The sequence below is a fragment of the Ostrea edulis genome, chromosome 1 (assembly GCF_947568905.1).
Source record: "Ostrea edulis chromosome 1, xbOstEdul1.1, whole genome shotgun sequence".
NCBI classification, from domain to species: Eukaryota; Metazoa; Mollusca; class Bivalvia; order Ostreida; family Ostreidae; genus Ostrea; species Ostrea edulis.
The window spans coordinates 94,191,891-94,213,139 of NC_079164.1; the positions used below are offsets into that span (position 1 = coordinate 94,191,891).

The 21,249-nt window shown below is 36.2% G+C and overlaps 1 protein-coding gene across 7 annotated transcripts in view; it reads right to left on the reverse strand.

Annotated features, from left to right (window-relative positions):
• LOC125673249 (WD repeat-containing protein 97-like) overlaps positions 1-21,249 on the reverse strand; it is a 75,409-nt gene that overhangs the window by 5,060 nt on the left and 49,100 nt on the right. For 6 of the 7 annotated variants that reach the window (XR_008803408.1, XR_007369369.2, XM_048909750.2 and 3 more), the window contains 8 exons: positions 17,877-18,179; positions 16,862-17,206; positions 10,857-11,185; positions 7,261-7,410; positions 5,209-5,356; positions 3,239-3,323; positions 1,227-1,419; positions 607-683 (listed from right to left, as the gene is read on the reverse strand). Coding sequence is in view for 5 of the 7 variants with exons in the window: in XM_048909750.2 (XP_048765707.2) it covers positions 607-683; positions 1,227-1,419; positions 3,239-3,323; positions 5,209-5,356; positions 7,261-7,410; positions 10,857-11,185; positions 16,862-17,206; positions 17,877-18,179 (1,630 nt within the window). In the remaining 2 variants the exon portion in view is untranslated. Of the gene's footprint in view, positions 1-606; positions 684-1,226; positions 1,420-3,238; positions 3,324-5,208; positions 5,357-7,260; positions 7,411-9,858; positions 10,722-10,856; positions 11,186-16,861; positions 17,207-17,876; positions 18,180-21,249 lie in introns of those variants that run through there. The other variant, XM_048909763.2, reaches the window with a different exon arrangement.

The following is a 21,249-nucleotide window of genomic DNA, read 5'->3' on the forward strand; positions in this document are numbered from 1 at the left end:
GAGAGAGAATTACATTAGTGGGTTACAATACGGTTTATACCAGCCCCTCTAGAGAGTCCCAGGCTTGGAAGGAAGTTCCCCCTCATGTAATTTGGGACGATTAAGACCTATGTATTAACTGGATATTACAGTTCCCCTTTATGTAATTTGGGACGATTAAGACCTATGTATTAACTGGATATTACAGTTCCCCCTTCAGTAATTTGGGACGATTAAGACCTATGTATTAACTGGATATTACAGTTCCCCCTTATGTAATTTGGGACGATTAAGACCTATGTATTAACTGGATATTACAGTTCCCCTTTATGTAATTTGGGACGATTAAGACCTATGTATTAATTGGATATTACAGTTCCCCTTTATGTAATTTGGGACGATTAAGACCTATGTATTAACTGGATATTACAGTTCCCCTTTATGTAATTTGGGACGATTAAGACCTATGTATTAACTGTATATTACAGTTCCCCCTTATGTAATTTGGGACGATTAAGACCTATGTATTAACTGGATATTACAGTTCCCCCTCATGTAATTTGGGAGGATTAAGACCTATGTATTGGCTGAATATTACTATAAACTACAACAATTTAGGTCACTTACCAACATGTAAATTAGTCTCCCTCTGGGGTCTACAAGTACTTGTGTGTGTTTCACCCAGACGCACAAGGGCTGGCTTACTGCAAACAAGATCTTTAAATGTCACATAATGTCCTACATCATAGGTACTTTATTTTTAGAATATATCTTAATTACAAAATTATTATCTTTTCTTTTGTCCTCTGTTTTATTGCCCATCTGTTACAAACCTTTTCATCTGAATCAAAATTTTGCAAATACATTAAGGCTTCAATTTTGGTACAAGTGTGCATTGTCGCACACTAAAAGATGAATTTCTATTCTCAAAAACTTACGAAGATGAAATTATGTAATCTACTTGCTTAATACTGTAGATACTCTTTATTTACGAAAAGTTTATTTTCAAAAAACTTGTTAATAATTTCATAGACATACATGTACAGGTAGTACATAGTGATGAACAAATTTAATATTCTTGAAAATTATGTCACTGATAAATCCAATAAAGCTTATTAACAAAATAAAATCTTGTGATTGACAGCTGCTGAAATGTTTTTTAAGGTATGTAAGGTATTTTGCATATCACAGAGACATTTCTGCCACGTAATATAAGAACATTACGTGTATCAATACAATTTACATACTGTGGTAACTTTGGCAAGACAAGGACGGTGTTTTTAGCCTGGACTACATTCTCTTTGGCTCCAGGTGGCTTCCTGCCTCCACGTTTGAGTGATTCAAGAGCTTTCTCCATCATCATATCACAGAAGTAATTAATTGCATCGATACACGTGGCGGTATCAATGAGCGCAGGATCGGGCGGTTTGTCAAATGTAACTGAAAATACATGTATTCATTAGTAAGCGATAAATTCTACACACAAATTAACATTTATGAAATACATGCATGTTCATTTTGATTTGTGCTTTGTCAGAAATGTTGGCGAACAACCCTGGAAGTCTCATGATTTCTTGTAATAATGGAAATAAGTCATATTTATTTTCTAGCAAACTTTTATACTTGTCAGAGTTATTTTTTACTCAGGATCATATCCACCATTTCTGAGGTACATTGTATGTGGATTGTTCTGCCATTATCTGCCATGTCAGTGTTAGATTTCCGATAAACTCCTTGATGTCAAAAAGCCTTGTTGCATCAGTTTGTTTATTGGAAATTACACAGCCATGTGCAGTAGTCGTACTTTTCCTGTAGAACAGTACTAGGTAAAATGTACAAACAATCACAATTGTAGAACAGAAATGATAACCTCATCATCAAAATTATAAATAACACCCTCAGTCTGAAAATGACTGCAACTATTACTAGTGATACATTGTACTTAGAATTTTGCATGGCCATTCAGTGGTTAGACATACGTTTCACAAACATCCTGTTGTTAAACAACAGTATAGACACTGGAATTTATTTTCATAGAGGCATCTTATGACCCTCTGTAGAATCAAAGTAAAAGTACTGTTTTGTCGAAAAAAAATTTTTTATAGTCAATAACAAAGTCTTTTACACTACAGTTTGTCATAGTTTCCTGTGCTCATGCAATAACAAAATTATTACATTGTAATAGGTTCCTGTGCTCAATAACAAAATTATATTACACTGTAATACCCCGGGTAGTTTCTTGTGGCCAATAACAAAATTATTACACTGTAATCGTTTCTTGCGCTCAATAACGAAATTATAACATTGTAAGAGTTTCTTGTGCTCAATAACGAAATTATTACACTGTAATAGTTTCTTGTGCTCAATAACGAAATTATTACACTGTAATAGTTTCTTGTGCTCAATAACTAAATTATTACATTGTAATAGTTTCTTGTGCTCGATAACAAAATTATTACACTGTAATAGTTTCTTGTGCTCAATAACGAAATTATTACACTGTAATAGGTTCCTGTGCTCAATAACAAAATTATTACACTGTAATAGTTTCTTGTGCTCAATAACGAAATTATTACACTGTAATAGTTTCTTGTGGCCAATAACAAAATTATTACACTGTAATAGTTTCTTGTGCTCAGTAACAAAATTATTACACTGTAATAGTTTCTTGTGCTCAGTAACGAAATTATTACACTGTAATAGTTTCTTGTGCTCAATAACGAAATTATTACACTCTAATAGTTTCTTGTGCTCAATAACGAAATTATTACACTGTAATAGTTTCTTGTGCTCAATAACGAAATTATTACACTGTAATAGTTTCTTGTGCTCAGTAACAAAATTATTACACTGTAACAGTTTCTTGTGCTCAGTAACAAAATTATTACACTGTAACAGTTTCTTGTGCTCAGTAACAAAATTATTACACTGTAATAGTTTCTTGTGGCCAATAACAAAGACATAAAAATACAATGTTGAGATTGTCAACAAATTTATACTGTTAGCTTGGCAAAAAAAAAAAATCATTAAGTTTCTCAGGCCCCGTTGAAAAGGTACCATGTGGCTTTTCACGTTCCTATACCGGAAATGTAAACAAGAAGTGTAAATACCGGAATCAGACATGAAAATATTCCGGAAATCGCAAGTTTCGCAAAATAAAAAAAATTCAGGGTGGGGCAATTTTTGAGGGGCGGGCAGGGATGATAATCTATCAATTAAGTTGAATCGGCAACAGATATAGTATATATAAACATATTACCTGTGATACTTTTGCTTCTAGAGTTTCGCTCTTCAGGAAGTGTGGTGATGGTTTCCTGGTCTTCTGGAATGAGATCTCCACCACCCTGTAAACACATACACACATGTACAATCAAAAACACACCAATCTCAAATCGGCTTCCATACAGTTTGAATATTAATTCTCATAAGATTTTTTTTGCAACATTCTAACCCATGTTCACTTTTTTTTTTTATTCACAGTCACCCTTTACAAAGGACATGGTCCTTCATTTGAACAATCTTAAATCCCTTTACCCAAAATGTGTACCAAGTTTGATTTGGTCCAACGGTCCTATAGAAGAATGTGTATATAAAAAAAAAAAAGTTTGTGCCTGATAAACGGACGAACATGCAGACAGATGGACAGACTGATCACCCTACAGTAGTGCTCAGGGCTGTGACTGAATTCCTCAGAAATCAGAGGAAAACTGGTCAAAAACGAAGTAAAACACCTCAACCTACCTGGAATATCAAATTGAGCCAATTTTAGGGATTCATTTGGAAAAGAGGATAAAATCACAACCTTGCAGTAGGGAAGCCAACTTCAGCCCTCAGCTCAGGTGAACCAAATCATAAAATCTAACACATACTATTTTTTTTATTCAAAACATACAAGTTCTTTTGTTGTTTTTGTATATATATATATAAATATATATATGTATACTTTATTTGGATACCCACCCATAAATATATATATATATGTATACTTTATTTGGATACCCACTTCCACCCCTGCCCAGGGTTGAACTCACGACTTGAGGAACCAAATCTCCTAGCAGCATGTACCCAACGCGCTAGACCGCTCGACCATCTAGGCAAGTCAAAAAACTTCCTTTCGATGACGATGCTGTCACACGCTACACAGTCATTGAGAATGGAATATATATTTGATAACATTGGATGGCTCTGAACAAGATTTTCTTTGCAATGAAAAGTTTCTTTAGGGTACTGTTAGAGGTTGGATAGTCTCTTTGATAGCTGTTTATAGTGAAGGACATTTTGCTTACTATGAATGGTAATACTATCCTTAATTACTAATTGCAGGTTTAGAATGCCATTTTCATAATTAACAAGATGTACTGTGAGCAATGCTCACTAAGAATACCCCCTGCTTACCCCAATCTCCCAAAGGGTGTTGTTAATAGGTATAAATTACCTCTTTCCTGAGTGTAAAAATATGGTATGCCTTTGTAGAAGAAAATGGAAGATATAGTCTGAACACAAATCCATGGCATAAACCTATAATTTTGACCTTGAGATCAAAGGTCAAGGTCATAAAGAAGTCATGAATGTACATGACACATAGTCTCATGGTGATACACCCATGTCTTATGGTATGACTATGTCAAAACCCTATAATCAATTTTGACCTTGAGGTCAAAGTTCAAGGTCATATAGATGTCATGAAGGAACTCAACACATCGTCTCATGGTGATACACTCATGTGTCAAATATGACATGCCTATGTCAAAGAACAAAGAACTCATGGCCCTGACACGAATCCATTGTAAAAACCTTTAATTTTGACCTTGAGGTCAAGGTCATATGGAGGTCATGAAGGTACATGACACATTGTCTCATGGTGATACACTCATGTGTCAAATATGGTATGCCTATGTCAAAGAAAAAAGAAGTTATGGCTTGGACACAAATCCATTGTAAAAAACCTTTAATTTTGACCTTGAGGTCAAGGGTCAAGGTCATATAGAAGTCATGAAGGTACTCGACACATCGTCTCATGGTGATCTACCTGTGTGCCAAATATGGTATGCCTAAGTCAAAGAACAAAGAAGTTATGGCCCGGACACGAATCTGCACAGACGGACGGACGGACAGACTGACAGAGTGATTCCTATATACCCCCCAGAACTTCGTTCGGGGGGTATAATAATGTTGGCAATAGAGAGTCTTCTTGAGGGATACATATACAATGAGGGACATTTTGCTTACTATGGAGGGTTTCTTCAGGATACTCCGGCTGGAAGGTGGTGGAGTCCCTCTGCTCTTTCCACCACCCCTCACCCTACCATGGATATTCTGTCCTTTCGTCATTCTCTCAATCGTGTCTGTGAGATGAAGTTTGTAAGATGTCATCCACCTGTTTCATGGATAAAGTAGTTACATGTATAAATAGAAATTTCAAAATATGTACGTGTCACAGATGGTGAAATCTTCACCTGGGTAACCATAAACTTGGGATTGTCATATCATGAACTAAGAAGCGTTAACTTCAGTAAGGTAGTTATTTAACTTGAAAACATAAGCTAAACATGCATGTACGCGACAATTCTCATTAATATATAATTTTTCCTACTTGTCTCACAATGAGTAATACCCTAGCACTCACAACAGTAGCATAAACTTGGGATTATTATGAACTAACAACAGTAGCATAAACTTGGGATTATTATGAACTAACAACAGTAGCATAAACTTGGGATTATTATGAACTAAGAAACACTAACTGCAGTAAGGTTATAATCTAAGGACGTATGTGTTCCTTTGTTAGCCGACCTGTTTCTATATTCATATGAAGCAGAATTTATTCAAAAACTTCTATGTGAGAAGAAAAAATCTCTTGCTATGGCCTTCAATTCAACATTTAGATATATCGACGTTTTGTCTATTAACAATAATAACTTTCATTCATATGTTGATTCGATATATCCCTGTGAACTCGAAATAAAAGACACCACAGAGTCGTCCACTTCTGTTTCATACTTAGAAATTTTATTGAAAGTAGACATTAACGGCAAACTGACAATTCAACTGTATGACAAATGGGATGATTTCAGCTTCTCCATCGTCAACTTCCCATATTTATGTAGCAATATTTCATTATCACCTGCATATGGTGCTTATATCTCTCATCTGATCCAATATGCAAGAACTTGTTTTACATATGGTCAGTTTTTAAATCGAGTTGATGGTACAGGGGTTTCAACAGTCTCGATTGAAGTCAGCATTTTGCAAATTCTATGGGCGTTATAACAATCTAGTTCGTCAATACAACTTATCATTGGGTCAAATGCTGTCTGACGTGTTTCATACCGATTGTTAGGCCATTCTTGGCACAATGATTTTGACTACGGATAAATCCGTTTATCTGATCAGGATATAGGGCTCACGGCAGGTGTGACCGGATGACAGGGGATGCTTACTCCTGTGACCTCTTAAGGCACCTGATCCCACCTCTGGTATGTCTAGGGGTCCGTGTTTGCCCAACTATCTATTTTGTATTGCTTGTAGGAGTTATGAGATTGATCACTGTTCGTTATCTTCACCTTTCATGTGACATTTCTCAATACATGTATATGATTTTTCGTGATATTTCACATACAATTCACTTGCATTCTCATTTTTACAAAAAATCTTGGTGTATATTACCATGTCTCTTTTAGAGTTGGTATATTTTGATAGTTCCTAGTTGTTGCAAGGAAAACTGTAAAGTCCGTTTTTATGTATTACAGAACGTTGTATAAATAGACATTGCTGTAGCAAAGATGAAAAGAAAAATCTTTGGAACAATTTGGTATTGAACCCAATAGCCTAGTTGTTATATGATCTAACCATTGAAATACCCAGGCCATACACAAAATTTTGCAATAATACTACAATACAAAATTTAAACCTATTTCGAAAATCATACAAGAATTTGACTTTATATCAAATATATGACAAAAATAATTTCAGAGATATGTCACAAATGTCCTTTTTGAAATGTTTCCTGAAGTTTGTTTGATATAAAACTGTGTATAAGAAATGATATGCAATAGTGTTCACATGCAATGCAAGGGATTTCACACAAATTTAAGCCTTCGTAGAGTAATTCTTCTAAACATACAATTTTTTGTTTCTGACATAATAACTCTACCAGAATACAATTTTTTTCAGGGATGATGCAAAATTGTGTGGACGCTTGTCACCCCCCCCCCCCCCCCCTTGCAATAACTTAATTATGATGTAAAATTGTATAGAGGTTCATCACACTCCTCCCCTGACCTGTCGAGCCACTGCTGACACATCTTCCTCAGATCTCCTTTCCGATCTTCCTCTTCCACATTCCAAATATCCCAGGAGTCCAGCTCTTTCGGGAAAAACTTCTGTGGATCTTGTAATCCAATAGCGGACAGCAGATCAGTAACAGTCATCCTAACAATGATCAATTACAATTCTCTACACATGCAATCTTAGATCTTCTATGTCACTTCAAATCACATACCGCAATTCTATTATTTTCCATCTAATTGTTTTTGTGGTTGTATCAATTGATCGTATATATCATCTTGAATCATATACTAAGATTTTTTCAATTTTCATTTTTATTAAAAATTGTTTTTGTGGTTGTACCAAATGGCGATATAAGTGTTCAGCATATATATGTAGAAAATTTTTTGCTCATAAAGGAAAAACATGGAAAAGCTCGACATGACATTATTTATCTATAAAATCGTACTTATCATATGTCTATGTCGATCCATCTGTAATATGGTAAAAGTGGTTATTTACGCGTGGGGAAAATTTTCACCATGAATTACAAAGCCACATGCCAGGTCACCTGTCAGACGAACCACCACTTGGGGGTCCACCCATCCCAATCACCATCGAAATGGTAAAGAAGGCCATCGCTGAGATGAAGACCGGCAAAGCTCCTGGACCATCAGGGGTAGTGGTTGAGATGATGAGAGCGGCATGCGACTCAGGTGCCATCATGCTCCGTAACCTCGCAATGGCTATCAACTGATTGGGAGCAGAGCTTCATCGTTTGCCTATATAAGGGGAAAGGTGATGCCCTGGACCGCGGGAACTACAGAGGATTGAAGCTGACTGAGCAAGCCATGAAGGTCATTGAGAGCATTGTAGACAGACTCATAAGACAAGTGGTGACAGTTGATGAATCCCAGTTTGGGTTTGTTCCAGGAAGAGGCACAACAGATGCAATATTTGTTGTCCGTCAGCTGCATGAGAAGTACCTGGCAGTAAATGAGAGACTCTACATGGCCTTCGTGGATCTAGAGAAAGCTTTTGACAGAGTACCGCGACAAGTGATTTGGTGGGCGCTGAGAAAACTTGGTGTCGAGGAATGGATTGTGAAGCTGGTGCAGAGTATGTACAAGAATGCGTGGAGTCGCGTACGGGTTGGTGATGGTCTCAGCGATGAGTTTGAGGTGAAGGTCAGTGTACATCAGGGATCTGTGCTTAGCCCACTGCTCTTTATCATCGTCCTTGAGGCCCTGTCATGTGAGTTTCGAGCAGGAGTGCCCTGGGAGGACCTTTATGCCGATGACCTTGTCATCATTTTAAATTCCTTGGAAGAATGTGTTAGTAGACTGTTGACCTGGAAGGAGGCAATGGAGAGGAAGGGACTCGGAGTCAATGCCAAGAAAACCAAGATCATGATCTGTGGCACAGGCTTGGATCTTCTGCAGAGCTCGGGCGAATTCCCAAGTGCTGTGTGCCGTACCGGTGTAGACAGCAACAGTATACACTGCAAGGGATGTAAGCACTGGGTGCATAAAAAGTGCAGTGGCCTTAAGCACTTGAAAGAGGATCTCAATTACCGCTGCCCTAGATGCCTGGGAACTGCTCGACCAATAGATGGGAGGCCACAGAGGGAAGTTCAAGTTGGAACAGACAAGCTAGAGGTAGTAGCTTCCTTCTGTTACTTAGGTGACATGCTCTCTACGGCTGGAGGATGTGTGCTCTCAACGATCAATCGTGTGAAGACGGCCTGGAATAAATTCAGGGAACTACTGCCTGTCCTCTCTTCCTGTCATCTTTCCTATAAGACTCGTGGCAGGCTGTACAGTACATATGTGCGTAGCACGATGCTGTATGCAAGTGAGACATGGCCCTTGCCAAAACCAGACCTTCTTCGCCTACGACAAAATGACAGAGCCATGGTCAGACAGATTTGCAGGGTAAAGCCAGAAGACATGGCTAGTGTCAGATCAAGCGAGCTACTGGCCCGACTTGGGATCGATGACCTCGACGCTATCCTGCAGGAGAAGAGGCTACGCTGGTTTGGGCACGTTGCTAGATCCAGTGGGGCAATCAATAATGTCTTTTTTATGAAAAAAGAGGGAGGACGACAACCAGGGAGACCAAAGATGACCTGGAAAGCACAGTTAGAAAAAGACCAGCGTGAGTGGGGACTTCGTGATGTCAACCCATTGGACAGAGATGTCTGGAAGTCAACTGTGAAAGATGCACCTAATCCTGCACGTTTATCAAAATGCCGATGATGATGACATGATAAGCAAATAAATTTCCCCCACGCATATAGTTATAAAAAAATTTATGTGGAAAGCACAATACACGTTACCACATATTTTCCCCCCACTCGTAATGTTGGACTTGAAAAACGCGTACTTAAACCTCAGCATAAATAACGTGAAAAATGCGTACTTAACCCCCAGCATAAATAACCACATTCACAATTTATACCATAAAACTTTGTATCTGTAAAAGATAGGGCTCTGATATGTGTATTCCTTGTTCGAGGGTAATTTCATGTACTCAATGAATATGCTGCCACTGTGGGCAACACATGTTGCCTTGAATAATTTAACATACAGGTTAAACAGTTACCATGTATTTCGAATGAGCCAACTCTTGCTGAAGCTGAAAATATATTGCTTTTTAATGCACAAAACCAAAGGAAGAAGTGGCTATACAGCTCAATTTCAGCTATCTAGTACTTGATGTGTACAAAATCAGTTATTATACACTGTTCTAGGCGACTCAGTCTGATAACATGAAGTCAACCATTATTAGCTGCGTTGTGATGATTGTTAAATTTCACACATGATACGGAGAATGGTAACCAAGCATCACAAAATTTCACCTTTCTTTGCATTATATCTCAAGTCTTGATTGAACATTACCATGGAAACTTGACATGATTTATCTTCGTGGTATATCACTTCAATGTGACCTTGAACTTTAGACTAAAAAATTATTCAATTTAATCCCTTTTCTATCATGAAGTTTCCTACACTTCAATAACTTTGATGAGTCAGTGCATATCGAAGTTCATATCAATTTTTTTCACGAACAAAATATCTTGACCAAAATAACTGTTGTTTCTTTTGACAATTAAGTTGATTCACCAAATTTTGACAAGTGCGGAAATAGAAAGATTTATACAAAACCACACAGGTCTTTTGGTATATCAGGTGATAGGTCTCTGTCCACACTAATGTTCATCCAAATGAAAAATATCCAATAAATTCATTTATCAAATGATCAAGAATTTTTATGCTCTCTGATTGGTCCAGATAACCTTTTCTGGTGTGCACACTTTGGGAGGGTATTTGTGATTTCTCCCTTGACAACCATGGATTTCCGACAGTTTTAGTGACCAACCAAATAGCATGTTTTAAAGCGTGTATTGGTAAGTCAAATTCAATGCCGTTAATCGCTTTACCAAACATTACTATTTATGGTCAGATCACTATTAACTACAATTTGAAAGAAAAATTCAGGATAAATTTCATTTTTGTTACAGTTTCTTCAGAAATAAATTTCTTTTTGGAAATACATGCGGGTATGAACTACACCGCTGTACGTCGGCACACAATGTACTAAAGCTTTACCTGACTTCCTTATCTCCATCTAGAAATTGCACCATCAACTCAGTAACAAATTCCTTGTCCTTGACCCCAAATTTGCTCATTGCCCTGAGAGCTGAGATGATAAAATTCTTCTGCTCCTCTACGAGACATGTCGGAGGATCCTTGTGGTTGTTGAGGACTCCAATGAGATGCTTGGATACAGAATTGACAGTTCCATCTCCGATATCTTCTTGGGTATATATCATGGCCATAGCGTCTGTGACTGCGATTTTGTGCATGTACTCCGCAATTCGCAGAAGTCTACTTAAGGTCATCATGAAGTTATCAGCGGTCCAGGGTTTGGGAATATTCTAAAATTTAGATACATCAAACATGACAATTCACTGTTGATAGATAGATATTTTACAAAACTTACTTCATCAAGATGACTGTTGAAAAGTATTCATTTCCAATATATGCTGTAAATAATAGCAAGGACCAGATACAGTTTGGTCATTAGATAATGTACATTTATAAGGTAGAATTTGACATAATCTTGGAGGGGGGGGGGGGGTTACAGTTATATTTACATGTACAGGTGACTATCGATAAGTTGGAAGTTCAAGGGACCTTAAATTGATAAAACTTTGAGAGGTCAAGAGTTTGAGAGATCGAAGGCAGAGCAAACTCTGGAAATTAAAAGTCAAACCATTATAGTTCACATTTTATGGTAACTGGACCGCATATCTATAAAACATCCTGGGATTTTTTTGACACAATGTCCTTCATATTTTTTTCAGTAATTTACCATAGTATATAGTATAAACCTCTCTCACAAATTTCAAACCACAACGAATTACATCAATCATACATGAATTAGTACACCATTTGTATAATTTGTTTCAATGCACAGAAACCATACCCATGATAGTAAATTGATAATCAATAACAACTGGCGCCTACAAATTCCAATAATTCCAAAGTATTTGTTGAATGGCTGGTCATATCCTCATAATATGTAGACAAAAATCATTTGCTAATTATTGATTAAAATATTTCATAAGAAGTTTATCGTTGTGAATGCATGGACTTGATTTTAGTTTGCCTGATTTTCAGCTATATGTATGTGAGCTCTCAGACACTACTTGGCGCTCTACATGATCATTTTAAGCAAAATTGGTTTGTAGCATCTATGGGGATAGGGGGGAAAAGTTTAGTTTCATGACATGATATATATTACATTTCACATATTCTTGAGGTAAAAAGAACCATTTTGAAAAAAGTTAAATTTGTTTCCGTGTAAAATGAGGATGCTTAAAAATTACAAATAAAATTAACACTTCACTAGTTTGTTTGTAAGCACAAACAAGGCTCGAGTCTTGTTTACAGAAACACATGCACAGAGTTAAATCTAAAATATTGCTCTTATTCTTTAAATTAAGAAGGTACAAATTTTGATTGTCAACTTTGAATGACTTTTAAAAAATGTGAACCAGTTCGTTTAATGTCATCATTAAAATAGTTTGATAGTACTTTGGAAGTGTTGATAACCTTGATGAATACATTACAATGACAATCAATACCCGATCTCCCATGATGTTCCAGTAATTAATCAAAAACAACTATTCATTGGCTAATTTGAATCCAATCATTTTAACTTCCATAACAAAATGGTAATAAAGATAACAAATTAAGATTGAATTTGGTGAATGTCACATAAATAATTGAAAAATTGTTTTTCATAAACTGCAATTCAATCAGGAAAATATTTGATATCCCCAGCTGTGTGCGTCAGCAAATAACAACAATTTAATTGCAAAAGGTTACTCACAGGACATCAATTTGATCAATTAGTAGCAACAAAGTTGCATAAGCATGACAGTGGTTTTCAATATTGAGTTGAACAACAATTAAGAGGCCTATGGGCCTTAACAGTCATCTGAGTATACCATGTGTCGGTCTGCATATAAATTGATCATACTAGTAGTTTCCTCATAATTCATTGTCAAAGATTGGGTCCTTTGGGGATGTGGGTTAGAATAGGTCCTCAGTACCCCCTTGCTTGTAGTAAGAGGTGACTAAATGGGGCAGTCCTTCAGATGAGACCGCAAAAACTGAGGCCCTGTGTCACAGCAGGTGTGGCATGATAAAGATTCCTCCTTGCTCTAAGGCTGTAAGCACCAATCATAGTCCTAAATTTTGCAGCCATTCACCAGAATTGGTGACGTTTCCAAATGAGTGAAAAATTCTCGATAGGGGCGTTAAACTATATACAATCAATAAATCAATCAAAGATTCGCGAGAAGTGATGATACAGATGCCCTGATAAATATTGAAACATCATCCCATGTCAATCAAAAATAAAACCCTGTTTGTTATTCTTCATACCAGTTTAATTCAACCCCTTATACATTATCTAGCTTGCACTCACAGAACTCTGTACTATTTCCAACAGTATTCAAAACAGTTGAATGAAAGAATTGAGTTGCCGGTATGTAAATGATTTTTAAAATAAATAATATACACTTAACTAGATAAAATTATGAAAATATGTAAATACTTGTACTTTATACATAATTTTAAAATACATAAACAATACGATGTGTCTAAATATTTGTGAACAATAATCATTTGTGTGGTAGTCCATGATAATCATCGGAGTTATTTAAAAAATCACTACATTACGCCGCCCAGAAAAATACCAATCTTCTTAGGACACGCCTGTAAGTCGGACATAGAGTTTTGGACCAAAAATTGACTCCCAAAAATCCGACTTATAGGCGAGTATATACGGTAAACAATAAAAGAAGCAATAATTTCTTTAACTCTCGGAGAAATAAATGACAAAATCTTTTGATTTATTGAATCACTTTTATTGGGAGAACTTGCATTTTTTCCAAAAACCCTTAAAATTTGTGTCATTTTATTAATTTCACTTTATCAAAAATGACAGAAAATAGGAAAAATGACTACATAGGAAACATATTTCAAGCCCTAGCCATAAAATGTGGATTTCGGGGGCTTCACCCCTAGGTCCCCACCACTGGCGGTCCCCAGACCCTGTGCCTCATAAAGTTATTTTTCTTCATTGTATAACTTAAATGTTAGGCGTTTATTCGCAAAATTATGAAAGTTTCGCGTTACAACGCTACTTTTTTTTTCAGCTACGAAAATGAGCTCAATGGGCTTTCGTAAGGACATAAAACTTAGCTGTTATCATAAAAATCTGCTAGCTAGGTATATGCTACATGTACATCTGTCATACAAGGTGCATTATTTAACGGAAGAAAGTTACTTCTCTTTGTCCTCTACAATACAGGTATGTGTGCCCTCTACAATACAGGTGTGTGTGTCCTCTACAATACAGGTGTGTGTGCCCTCTACAATACAGGTGTGTGTGCCCGCTACAATACAGGTGTGTGTGCCCGCTACAATACAGGTGTGTGTGCCCGCTACAATACAGGTGTGTGTGCCCGCTACAATTTTGTCAAAACTTTGCCAAACAACTTGCAGAGTATTACTCATGTGGCCTATTTATAACTTGTCTGAATTGTATCAGGAAGGGAGAAAATGCAATGGACCAAAATGTTTAATAATTACATGTATAATATAACCTTTGCTACCAACCTGAGATATCCCATTTGAGTATTTGTTCTAACCCCTCGAACAAATGGATTAATGTATGATCCATTTGAAGAAAATAAACATTGAGTAATTTTTATGGTTCACCTAATTTTATTAAATCTATGATACCTCATTTCACCTCTACCAAGTTCAGCCTTAACCCTCACTGTGGCACTTTTGTTTTTAAACCAAAAACAGCAAGGGAGATAAATTGGAGGCATTTTACATACTTTCTATAAGTCTAATTTGTTTGTATACAATCATGCAAAAGTGCCATATTTCATTTTAATGCACGGACATGCAATGCCCATTTATCAGGGTTTTTTTTAATGTCAAGAAATATTTTAGAAGCAACCAACAGCTAATTCATTTTACCAGAAAAGTACCCGATCAAATTAAGTAAAATTGTGTTACCAAGTGGAAAAGTACAGCCAAACAAGAACCCAAGATATCTTGTATGTTTACAAGTGGCTATATTTGTAAATGTTTACATGGTTGCTATCGCAAAAAACAAAAGCAGCTATTCATTGGCTAACTTGAGTCCAATCATTTTAACTTCCATAACAAGTTGGTAATATAAAGATAATGAATTACCATCGAAGTGGCTGAATAAATGCTATTTATGTAACATCACAAATTATTGAACAAGAGTTGCATACAGACAACATAGCTCACCCGGAAGCACGACTCCACTAAACATTGATTATACATATTCAGTGGCCCCTTACGATTAAAATGAACAAGAGGTACTGTGAGCAATGCTCACTAAGAATACCCCCTGCTTACCCAAATCTCCCAAAGGGTGTTGGTAATAGGTATAAACTACCTCTTTTCTGAGTGTAAAAAATAAATGGCATGACAAACCGAACCATATTGCTATTTCGATGTCCAGTGCGCTTGACCTTTGACCTTTTGACCCCAAAATCGATAGGGAACATCTTCATCCCATGGGTAGTCCATATGTATGATATGGTGACTGTAGGTGGAAAGGATAACACTTTAGAGCCCGGAAACCATATAGCTACTTCGATGTCCAGTGCGCTTGACCTTTGACCTTTTGTCCCCAAAATCGATAGGGAACATCTTCATCCCATGGGTAGTCCATATGTATGATATGGTGACGGTAGGTGGAAAGGATAACGCTTTAGAGCCCGGAAACCATATTGCTACTTCGATGTCCAGTGCGCTTGACCTTTGACCTTTTGACCCCAAAATCGATAGGGAACATCTTCATCCCATGGGTAGTCCATATGTATGATATGGTGACGGTAGGTGGAAAGGATAATGCTTTAGAGCCCGGAAACCATTGCATCTACAGACGGACGGACGGACAGACAGACGGACAACCCGATTCCAGTATACCCCCCCCCCCCCCCCCCCCCACAACTTGTTGCGGGGGGTATAAAAATTCAATTCTTTTACAAAAGCACTGCAAAAAAAACCACTCATCTGGAAATTATACCAGGTAAAATGTAGTATCAGAATTATAGATGGTTGATGTGTCCACCCAGAGAAATTAAGACTTGTTGATACAAGTATTGAGTCGTAATTAGTAGACCGAAACCTTTTAATAATTCGCAGGCCTGCTGCAAGAAACTTGTACCAGCTTACTTGCCAGAAAATGCTGGTCGGATGCATTATTCAAATCATGAATGACAGCATGCATCTTAGGATGATTGTGTTCATCCATAGATGCATCATCCATGCAAGTTTGAGCCACATAGAGTAAATAGCTTTTCGGAATTCGTGAACCTCCTAAAAAACTGAAAAAAATTCAAACATTTTAACTTGCAAAATCAGAATCTAGAAAACACAGGTAAGAAGCAGCATGGGAATTCTGACAGGCTGTATACATACACATTCTATTGATGACTCATACATAACAAACAAGGTGGAATCATGTAGTGTTAATTAAGTTTGCTGTTAACAAACACCTTTGCTGACATATATGAAAACAGCTCTCCTGACATTCTGTCCCTGTGAGTTGAAAATGAAGACTTTTCTAAAAGCAAGTAATGGGACTATCAGCAGACAGTCATATCTGCCATTTGTTACCAAAATGTCTAAAACAGCTCTATATGAAAATCACCATGGACATATTAAAATTCATATACATGTATCTTTCAATTTTTGTTGCAATTTTGACATTACAATTTCTTCTGAAACAATGGCCAAAACATTATTGTATGGAAGTATTTTAATAATTCAATGTGGAGAAATTTTATGTCTATAATTTTCATAAAATTTGATAGCTTTTGATTACCTTTTCTCACTCTTAGGTGATTTATTTGTCTTCATTTTTCAATGCCTTCCAGCATTTTTTAAAATCAGAATGAAATCGTTTTATGCCCCAGTTGACAGCTCATGCTCTGACACTATCATCCACAAACAACATTTCTAAGACTACAACAAATGATTCTTACAGTTTCCCCAGCATCAGGAAAGAACTTCTCGAACCATTCCGCTCCCTTGAACTGCGTGACAAATCCAGGGAGTGGTGTCTCCGGACGTGGTGGTGTGGGCTCTCTCTGTGGTGCCACCGGCCTAGGCTTTGGTGGCAGGGGCTCTGATGGCGGTGATGGTTTGGTATATTTCACGACGGGCTTTACGGACTTAATTTCCTTCCTGGGTGGGGGTGCTGAGGGGGGTTTAGGTTCACTAGGAGGTTTTTCTGGGAGTGTGGATTTCATCGGAGATTTAAGTGTGCCTGATGGCTCCGTTTCAATAGGTGAGCGGGGTGTCATGGTTACGGTAGATTCATCATCATCCTGAAAATAAATCACAAGAGTAGCATTTATTATTCAGAGAAAATTTTATCAGGACCCAAAGTATACTCCAAAAATAGCCAAATTGTAACTCACGTACTTTTCACATTAAATGCTATGATCCTAAATTGTAACTCACTTTTCACATTAAATGTTATCCTAAAATCTAGGTTGCTAGGTCAAATATTGATAACTTTATACAATCAAATCATGAAAATATTGTAGAAAAACCAAGATATTCAGGGAAACTGAATAATTACCTCTGTTTTATTGAATTCTTCAACAACAATAAAAATTCGCAAATTAATAATTCAAATTTTGATATGTGGATATTTCTACTTCTCGTCATGTGGTAGTGACATAAAAAATTCGGATGCATACAGTGTATACAAGAAATAACATGCAGCTTTGTGGCCTTTCCATTCTTACCAAATAATTCTTCGTTAAAAAATGAATATGATTATCGTATAGTTTAAGATTTGGATACTTTCATCTTCAAATTTATTGTCTTAAATCGAGAGAAATATTCAAATGTGTGTTTTAATATTATAGATGATAAGAATTTCAGAGAGTACATATTACAAATGCTCATGTGTATGTGTGTACATGTGTGTGTGTCTGTCGGTCCATCTGTCTGTATAGATGTATGCGTGTATATATAAACACTCCGTACCTTTTCTTCCTCTTTCTTGGTCATCATCTCATTGAACCTAGACATTAGTGAGCTTTGTCTGGAGGTAGATGGAGGGGTGGGGCTTTTAGGGGGCGTGTCTATAACATGGACAGTTGGTTGCCTGCTGAACGTGACCTCCTTTCTAGGAGGGGTATAAGCAGGAGTCCTAGTACCGCTGGATGGCACCGGACTCTGTAGTGGTGATTTTTCGTCTGCCCAGTCATCAATGATGAGCACGTGCTCTTCTTCGTCTGCATTCACCAGGTCGTCTACCGTTATTTCTTTCTCTTCTTCTTCTGGTTCCTAATTACCATAAAATCTCATTGCTAATTACACAGTAATACAGGAAAGCCTGATTAGTAGAAAAACAGATACAGTGAATTTATGGATGTAGCAAATTTTTTTCTGAATCTCTCTGATCATATCAAAATTCTTTGTATTTCGTTATTTAAAAACTTGGTTCCAACATATTCAGACATAAGTAAATTTACTGATATGAACAAACTCTCATTCCCCAAATGCATTCAAAAACAATTTATTTATACCTGTTTATAACAAATTCTTTTTCCTTGAGAATCATTTCTATTCACAAGTGTAATTTACGTACAACTGTGTGAATAATTAAACCAAAGCCTGGGTCAAGTGTGTTTTTAATTCATAGAACTAGCCACCAAAACCAATAATGTTTATTGCGAATTATTCTATATGGTTAAGTTTAACTTTATCTGGACAATTTCAATGAGCCAGCCGATTTCAAAATGGTGAAGACGAAGATTTCACTGACGCAAACTGTAAAGGTTCCATAATTTCTATCAATTATGTCTTCTAAAATTAAATTTTGCATTAATGATAAAAGAATGTAAATACTTTTAAATGTTTCATATTGTTCCTTATGGTAATGATCCATTTTATTTCACTAATCAGGGGGTTATTCTATCCTTTGCAATTAGCCCTTCTTTTTATAAATTCATTATAATTTGTAGAAATGAGTAAATGCATTGAAAGAGTAATAAGTAGGTCTTTGGTGATTAAAGACGAAGGAAGACATGCAAAGACAGAGAAATTATAATACCTTTCAGGACATCAATATAGTTCAAAGTACCATTGGGAATTAACATTTCATCTTCAATTAATGCTTACCAATATATCTCATGTATTACAAATTATTCAGGACACTAGCCACTTAAAGATTCCTAATCATGGAATAAATGCAAGTATAAATGCCTTTATGAGTTTAATCACGTAATACTATATGTACGTCATTGTCAATGCGGAAAATGTCACGACTCTGTCTTCAGCTGTACTTGAGAAAATGCATGGACAAAGTGACCCTCCGAAAATCACTAAATTGACAGAATCTCGGACCAGAAGTGACGTCATCAAAACAAACCATATTCTTTAATGCTCTATCAAATCTGACAGTTTGATAAAAATCCATCATGCCATTCTCAAGAAATCACGCAAACAAAAATGGGAAGGAAAATAAAAATAATGAAAAAGAAATCGTAAAAATTTAAGTTCTTCAGTTGAGATGGAGTACCTTAAATTGATTCATCATACAGATTTAGCTAATTATGGATATTACAAAGTAAATCAACAGGACCCCAGAAATTTACTGGGTGTCTGGGTAGCGTAGTGGTTAACACACTCGCTTCTCATCACTGCGACCCCAGTTTGATCCACAGGATCGGTATGGCGGATGCCCGCTTGGATACGTGGGTTTCCTCTGGGTACTCCGGTTTCCTCCCACATTAATAACCCCTTCTCATCAAAATCCAAGGCAACGCAAAGCATTAATTGATATACGTTGTGGAACTTGTTTATAAATCAAGTTTAAAATAAAAATTTACAATAATTCACTGTAACTGAGTTTTTACTGTGCACATGATATTCAATGTATTAAAAATACACAAGATCATGCAAAGATTTATAATATGCATAGACATGTACTATATATATCAAATAAGACAGACAGTATCTAGATTAAATGTCAACTAAACGTTATTCCTAAATAAAAAGTAAGATAATCTAGGGTAAAACTACTAAGAACATGAATTTCTAAATGTCTACAGTTGTCAACTTGTTTAATTTACTCGCAACATTTACTAGTAATACATTGTGAATCTTGTTTCCCTCTGTTCAGTAATAATGATAGCTACATATAGGAAGATTTAGATAAGGAAAAGTGTTAGTTTATACATGTATAGATTCAAAATATTAGAAAGTGAAGACGTCTGTTATGTGAATACATATATAAAATATCATGATAATCTCGGAAATATTAACCAGCTGGTATGCTATAGAAGGCAATTCTTAGATGCTACAAATACCTTTAAAGTATTATCTATCAAATTATTACATCAAAATTCAAATCTTGGCATAGCATATGGCCCATCAATGGTATGACTTATCAGAAACTGTAACCAATGTTATGGCCCTTCTGTAATTAAACCCAAGTCCATCTCTAACTAAACCCAAACCCATCAGTAAGTATACCCAAACTCATCAGTAATTATACCCAAACTCATCAGTAATTATACCTAAACTCATCAGTAATTATACCCAAACTCATCTGTAATTATACCCAAACTCATCAGTAATTATACCCAAACTCATCAGTAATTATACCCAAACTCATCCGTAACTATATCCAAACTCATCCGTAACTATACCCAAACTCATCAGTAATTATACCCAAACTCATCAGTAATTATACCCAAACTCATCCGTAACTATATCCAAACTCATCCGTAATTATACCCAAACCCATCAGTAATTATACCCAAACTCATCCGTAACTATATCCAAACTCATCAGTAATTATACCCAAACCCATAAGTAAGTATACCCAAACTCATCCGTAACTATATCCAAACTCATCAGTAATTATACCCAAACCCATAAGTAAGTATACCCAAACTCATCCGTAACTATATCCAAACTCATCAGTAATTATACCCAAACTCATCAGTAATTATACTCAAACTCATCCATCACTATATCCAAACTCATCAGTAATTATACCCAAACTTATCCGTAATTATATCCAAACTCATCAGTAATCATACAGAAACTCATCAGTAATAATACCCAAACCCATCAGTAATTATACCCAAACTCATTTATAATTATACCAAAACTCATCCATAATTATACCCAAACTCATCAGTAATTATACCCAAACTCATCAATAATTATACCCAAACTCATCCATAATTATACCCAAACCCATCAGTAATTATACCCAAACCCATCTGTAATTATACTCAAACTCATCAGTAATTATACCCAAACTCATCCATAATTATACCTAAACTTATCAGTAATTATACCTAAACTGATCTGTAAGTATACCCAAACTCATTTATAATTA